Raw genomic sequence first — 6,849 nt, 5'->3', positions numbered from 1 at the left:
CGGTTGGCCAAATTTTTCTTTCTTGTGTGTCTTTGTTGTATGTATGTATGTATGTATGTATGGATCAAATTGTCGTACCAACCACATGGACTCGAGATGTTGAAATTTAATATTGGTAGGTTTGTCATAACTTGTGGGTTAGTCCTCTCCTCTTTACAAGTAGCATTGTCTCTGGAGATGTAGCATCTCTCTTCTTGCCCGGTTGCTCGCCAGAAATCGTTGCCGGGTGAAGGCTGAGGCATACGTCGGAAGGTTCTTTGCGTTCTGTTAGAAGTGTGTAACGGCAGTGCCCACGGTCCTTTGTTTGGCCTGCTGATTTGGTTTCTTGTTCGCCCTCCCTTGGGACTTTGATGATTAATAGTTTTCTGAAGAAAAAAAATAAAAATCAATACAAAATCATTCTTGCAAAAAATTACCTAAATTGGAATGATTGAGCCCTTTGATTTTCTTTATTGTTTACCATGTTCGTTTGCTTAGTGTTGCCATTAGCTAGATATCTAAGCAATGCTCAATTTGAGTGAGATTTTACACGAATAATCCTTATTCAATGGTGGCCTTCAAAATGATCGGTTTGGATCATCATGAATCTTGCAAAATGTGCTCAAACGTGTAGCGAGAAACGTATTTGCTTACTAATAAGTTAGCGCTTCAAAATGACCGGTTTGAACAATCAATATTTTAAAGGAGTTTATAACACTCTAAATAAATTTAAGTGTGTTGATTCCAGATAATGTAGTTCAAGAAGCTTCAGGTGTATTTCTGGTTTGCCATAAAAAAGTTTTTGTTAAGAGTTATTTTTATTCAAACAACACTGTTGTCTAAGTGAATGCACTGGGTCAACTTAAAGAAAATTAAATTTTGTGTTTCTGGAAGAAAAAGAAGGGCTTGCAATTAAATTTTGTGTTTGTTAGAAACATTCAACAATGGTGTGCTCTGCATTAGTATAAAAAATAATAATGGAGCCACACAAAAATAAAATAATGGAGCTTACAGTTCACCAAACGAATAAAATAAAAAATAAAAATAAAAAAAGAGGTAAAATAGAGCTTACGCGGTTTGACCGTCGGATAGAAGAAGCAGTTGAATCACGTCCATCAAGCTTACGCGGTGAAGTTTCGTTGACGACGACATACAGAGAGACTTGTAGCAAGTACACAGAGACAGTGTTTCCTTTTTTCTGACGGATCTTCAGCTCCTCTCATGACCCCTCTGACTTGATCTGTGACTTCGTTTTCTTACATACACACAGGTTATTGCTCATCTTTCTGATTCATGGTTATTTCTGCTCATGTTATTGGTTAATACAATATTATGAATGCTGAATTGTTTTTCTGGTCATGTTTTTGCTTGAAAAACTAATACCACCATTCCAGTTAGCTTGCATTCAATGGCATCGAGCACCCAACGAGCCGCTTCATCTCTTCCTTCAGCTCTTGAATGGCAGTATGATGTCTTTTTGAGTTTTAGGGGTGAGACGCGGTCAGGTTTCACCGCCCATCTACTTGATAAATTGCGAGAACAAGGAATTACAAGAACTTTCTTTGATGACAAAGATCTTGAAATAGGAAGGAAAGTTTCTGAACTCTTCCCGGCAATTGAAAAGTCGAGGCTTGCCATCATTGTCATCTCTCCAAACTACGCTTCTTCAAAATGGTGCCTGAACGAACTCGTAAAGATTCTTGAATGCATGGAAAAGAGAGGGGCAATTATACCAGTTTTCTACCGTGTGGAACCCTGCAATGTTGGAGATAGGTCGGGGAGTTTTGGGGAAGGCTTCACTCTACTCGAACAAGAGTGTAAGAATGACAAAGAGTGTGAGAATCCCGAAGTGATTTTGGAACAATGGAAAGCTGCCTTAAAAAAAGTGGAAAAAATCAAAGGGCCTACTTCAAAGAATAGGTTGGCATTACTTGTTGTTTTTCTCTTTCACTCAAATCAAAAGCTTTAGCAATCTTCATTCTTGATATTTTTTTATAATTCGGTTGAGTTTTGCTAGAGTTCAATTCAATTCTTCTAAAGCCTGATACATGATAAGTTATAGGAAAATCGAAGAATTCATATCATTTACTTTTTGCACAGTACTCAAGGTGCTTCATAACCACTTAATCCCAATACAACTTAATGACTAAACATTGAGGCTTTGTAGACTTTGTTTATTCCTACAGTTCCATCCTAGAGAGCCTTTCTTTTTACCATTGTTTGGTCCATTGAGAGTCTAAGGGGAAAAAATTGGTCCAGTTAAGAATTCATATGTTTGAAATCCAATACTGCTGCGCTTTTTTGTCCTCCCCTTTTCCTAAACCGTCTCTAATTTGGTCCAATACCAAACCACCCTCTTATAAATGGACGTAGTGACCACTTGGTACTATGACTTCAGGTGCTCGAAAACAAAAATAGTCTGTGGCTCTTTTATTTCTTTGTGTATTAGGTCATATCTTGAACATTGTCTATTTTTCTTGTAGAGAACCAGATGTCATCGAAGAAATTATCGAAGATGTACGGAATAAAGTAGGACCTTTATCATTGGAACCTGCAGAAAAGCTAGTTGACATTGAATCGAAACTGAAGGAACTTGATGTGCTTTTAGAACTAGAGTCAAATGATGTTGTTCTCTTTATAGGAATATGGGGGATGGGTGGGATAGGTAAGACAACCCTTGCCAAAGCATGTTATGAGAGGATTCATCATAAATTTCAAGCCAGAAGCTTTCATGACGGAGTTAGAGAGGATTCTAAGGCACACAGTATGGCCGGTGTACAGAGGAAGCTTTCCAATAGCGTTATGAAAAGAAATATACAAGACTGGGCTGCCGGGGAAGCTGCCAGTTGGAGAAATTTCTTACTTGATAAAAAGGTTCTCATCATTCTTGATGACGTGGACGATAGTAACCATTTAAGAGAGCTATGTGGAAAACCAGATTGGTTTGGTAAGGGGAGTAGAATCATTATTACGACTAGAGATGAACGCTTGCTAATTTCACATGGTGTAGAAAAACGATTTAAGATGCCGGAGCTGGGTAAAGTTGATGCTCTTAAACTTTTTAACTTGAGAGCCTTCCCTAGAGAGAATCCACCTGAAAGTTATAAGGCTCTGTCTGACAGTTTTGTGGACTATGCCAGTGGCCTTCCATTAGCTCTTGAAGTCTTGGGGTCTTTTTTGTATGGAAGAGATCTAGATGCATGGAGCAGTCAACTGCGTAAACTAGAGGGTGATTTCACATTGGATGAAAAAATTATGAAGATTCTTAAAACAGGTTACGAGGGATTAGATCCGCAAGGGAGAGAGATTTTCCTTGACATCGCATGTTTCTTTAAAGGGGAGGACAAAGATCGAGTATTTGAAATACTTGATAGTTGTGGTTTTAATCCAGGTATTGACATAGATGTCCTTATGGAGAAGTCCCTGACAACAATTTCAGATAACAGGGTGCGGATGCATGATTTGTTACAAAAAATGGGTCAAACAATTGTTGTTCAGCAATCTAAACAGCCTGGTGGACGAAGCAGATTATGGCTTTCTAAGGACATCTTTCATGTTTTGAAGGAAAAAACGGTAAGAGCTTCCTAATACGTCAAATATAAATTAATCTAACAATTTCGAAGGACATCTTGCATATTATACTGCAATTCACTTGTTTTTTTATTCTTGGTTATCAGGGGACACCAACAGTTGAAGGCATTGTCCTAGACTTGCTTGAAACAAAAGAGGTGGAATGCCATCCTGAAGCTTTTTCTCAGATGGTTAATCTTAGATTGCTCAAAGTCCATAACATGCGCCTTCCTGAAGGCCTCAACCGTCTCCCTAATTCCTTGAGATTTCTTGAATGGAGAGGTTATCCTCTACAATATCTCCCATCAGGATTCGACCCGGATGAGCTTGTTGAACTTATCATGTGTCATAGTAGAATTGAACAGCTCTGGAACGGAAAAAAGGTATGCACTTACATCTACAATATTATTTACCTTATTTGTTAAAGTATATATTTCATTACCTTATTTGAGTTTTCTGGATCTAATTATTCTACATTTCTTGTAAACATTACAGAATTTTGACAAGTTGAAAATCATTAAAGTTAGTCATTCCAAAAGTTTGACTAGAACCCCTGATTTTGAAGGGATTCAGAATCTTGAGAGATTAGACTTTGAAGGATGCGAAAGTCTAGTTGAGATTCACTCTTCCATAGGAACTCTCAAAAAGCTTACTTACTTGACTCTTAAATATTGCAAAAGTCTCAAGCTTCTTCCGGATGAGATTGAAATGGAGCACCTTGAAGTTCTTGTTCTTTCTGGCTGCTCAAGCGTTAAAAAGATTCCAAATTTTGTGGAACCTATGGAGCATTTACGGAAGCTTTCTTTAGATGGGACTGGTATTGAATGTATACCTTCATCACTTGAACATCTAACCAGCCTTTCTTTGTTGGACTTGAGAGATTGCAAAAATCTGAAATGTCTTCCTAGTGCCATTGGAAATTTGAGGGCTATTAAAATTCTTGATGTTTCTGGATGCTCAAATCTTGCCACATTGCCAGAAAGCATCGGGAAATTAGAGTTTGTGGAGAAGATTAATGTAAGTGGAACTGCTATAAAAGAATGCCCATCTTCCATTGCCCTTCTGAAAAACCTTAAAGCATTGATTTTTCGTGGAATGGAAGGGCCATCACAACAACCATGGCTTATCTCGCTCCTTTTAAGATTAATGCCAGGGAGCCGTCATCATCCCATCAGTTTGTTCTTGCCTCCTATATCAGGCCTTTGTTCTTTAATGGAATTAGACTTAAGTGGTCACAATCTTTGTGAAGGAGCAATCCCCAATGATATTGGCTGCTTATCATCTTTGGTATCATTGAACTTAAGTGGAAACAATTTTGTTAATCTTCCTACAAGCATTAGTCAACTCTCTAAGCTTGAGAATTTATGCTTGAGTCGTTGCAGGAAGCTTCAACACCTTCCAGTTCTTTCATCAGATGTAGGTTTACTACAAGTAACTGCAGATGATTGTACTAAACTGGAAATGCTGGAATGTCCCTCAAATTTGGACAGATTGAATTCGTCATGCTTCAATTTCATCAATTGCTTTGGAATGCTTGAGAAAGAAAGCTACAATCATATTACATTTACTATGCTCCAAAGATATCTTAAGGTGCTCTCTCTCTCTCTCTCTCTCTCTCTCTCTCTCTCTCTCTCTCTCTCTCTCATTGCTTAACATCACTGATTCACCTGTACAGGGAGTCCCTTATGCAGGAGATAGATATGAAATTGTCATGCCTGGAAAGGAAATTCCTAGGTGGTTCACTCGTCAAAGTATGGGATCAGAAGTAAGCGTTGACCTAACTCCGCAATGGCGTGATAACAAGTGGATGGGATATGCTCTGTGCGCTGTCTTTGAAGTTTATGGGAGCGGATGGGAGCTCTCTGGTGTTTTGGAAGTCAATGGAAAGGAAGAGTACCCTGCGCCTCTACTATCTTTGGATGTCCAGCCCGTGTCAGATCATATTTGGCTACTCTATGTGTCTCGTGGTATAAGCTTTGGTACAGAGTGGCAAAACAGTTTCAGTCAGATAATTTTTCATTTCAAAAGCTCAGGCCCCTGCTTGGTGAAGAGTTGCGGCACTCGTTTGGTGTACGAGGGCGATGTGGAAGAGTTGGACGAAATAGCGACCCAATCCAGTAGCGATGTGGTAGATTGAAGGGTACATTGGCCGGCTTCGCCAATATGTTTGGAATCCCTCATTTCAAGTAGCAAAGCAATGAAGATGGAGTGAGGTCGACTAAGCCTAACCACGCAGCATCAAGCAAGTAAACATTCAGCATTGGTTTGGTCGCATAAATCTCTCTCAAGCCTCCTCCTATTCATGGGTTGTTTACAATTAGGATTTCGAGGGATTTTAATGGATTTTGATGGATTTTGATGGAGTTTATTTGACTTCTAGATATTCACATGTAAATTTTAGAATGAATTTCCACAAATTATTAGGGAGAGACGTGAGAATATTTAAAATACATTACGAAACCTCTTGAATTCACTCGAATTCCTCAACTTATTAAAATAAATTTCTAATTGAATATACCGGAAATGTTATAAATTCTTTTAAAATCATAATTGAATACACTTATATTTTTAGAAAATCACTTTAAATTTTTAATTAAATTCCCTTAGATTTGTAAAAATAATTAAAATCTCTCAAAATCCTGATTATGGAGACATTGCTTGGAATATGGAGCGGTACAACACATATTTTTATACAATTCAAGGGAAAAAAACCATTTATATGTTAGCATGTGGTGTACCGCTTCATATTGAATACAACCCCTTAGCGTTGTTTACAGCAAAATAGTTTAAACATGCGATTTTAACTAAGTGTAATTCAAACGCCAAAAGTAAATCTTCGACAAATTTGCTTTTATGATTTTAGCTAATCTTGTCCAAATTGTTTTTGTGAGATCAATGTGGTAAGTTTGTTTGTGAAAAACATGAATTGTAAATAAATACTAGTATGCCGATACATAAAATGTATGTGAAATGTTTTATTTTTGTTTTTAAAATTGGAGGAGCGAAGAAGAGAGTGAGAAAGAACGTGGGAACAAAGGGAGTTTAAAATTTTTTTTCTTTCAATTTTAAAGAATTAAAAATATTAAAATCACCTGCAAGTGATGTTTAAACAAAAAAGTAAAATTTTATTTTGTAAAATTACGTTACTGTTGTTGTGGCTTATATTTAACTGAGGGGTGCGGCATAGAGAGAAAGGGAGAGTGGAGAATAGGCTTGAGGAATTGTGTGTTAATTCCCCAGTCCTTGTGCCTTTATTTATAGTAATAAGGAGGAGAGAAACTTGCTCTCCAAGTAATACAA

The 6,849-nt window shown here is 37.5% G+C and overlaps 1 protein-coding gene across 2 annotated transcripts; it reads left to right on the top strand.

Annotated features, from left to right (window-relative positions):
• The first annotated feature begins 1,108 nt into the window (after window positions 1–1,108).
• LOC126586252 (disease resistance-like protein DSC1) lies at window positions 1,109–6,009 on the top strand. Of its 2 annotated transcripts, XM_050251049.1 has the most exons (6): window positions 1,109–1,249; window positions 1,374–1,899; window positions 2,463–3,552; window positions 3,657–3,932; window positions 4,045–5,139; window positions 5,225–6,009. In XM_050251049.1, exons 2-6 carry the CDS (start codon window positions 1,388–1,390, stop codon window positions 5,684–5,686), a joined length of 3,435 nt encoding a protein of 1,144 aa, XP_050107006.1. In that variant the 5' UTR covers window positions 1,109–1,249; window positions 1,374–1,387; the 3' UTR covers window positions 5,687–6,009. The 2 variants fall into 2 exon arrangements, with proteins under 2 accessions (XP_050107006.1, XP_050107007.1); XM_050251050.1 differs by lacking the exon at window positions 1,109–1,249 and having other exon boundaries at window positions 1,256–1,899.
• The last annotated feature ends 840 nt before the right edge of the window (window positions 6,010–6,849 follow it).

Source organism: Malus sylvestris, chromosome 10, assembly GCF_916048215.2.
Source record: "Malus sylvestris chromosome 10, drMalSylv7.2, whole genome shotgun sequence".
Classification (NCBI taxonomy): domain Eukaryota; kingdom Viridiplantae; phylum Streptophyta; class Magnoliopsida; order Rosales; family Rosaceae; genus Malus; species Malus sylvestris.
This window is presented reverse-complemented; position numbering and strand designations above follow the sequence as displayed.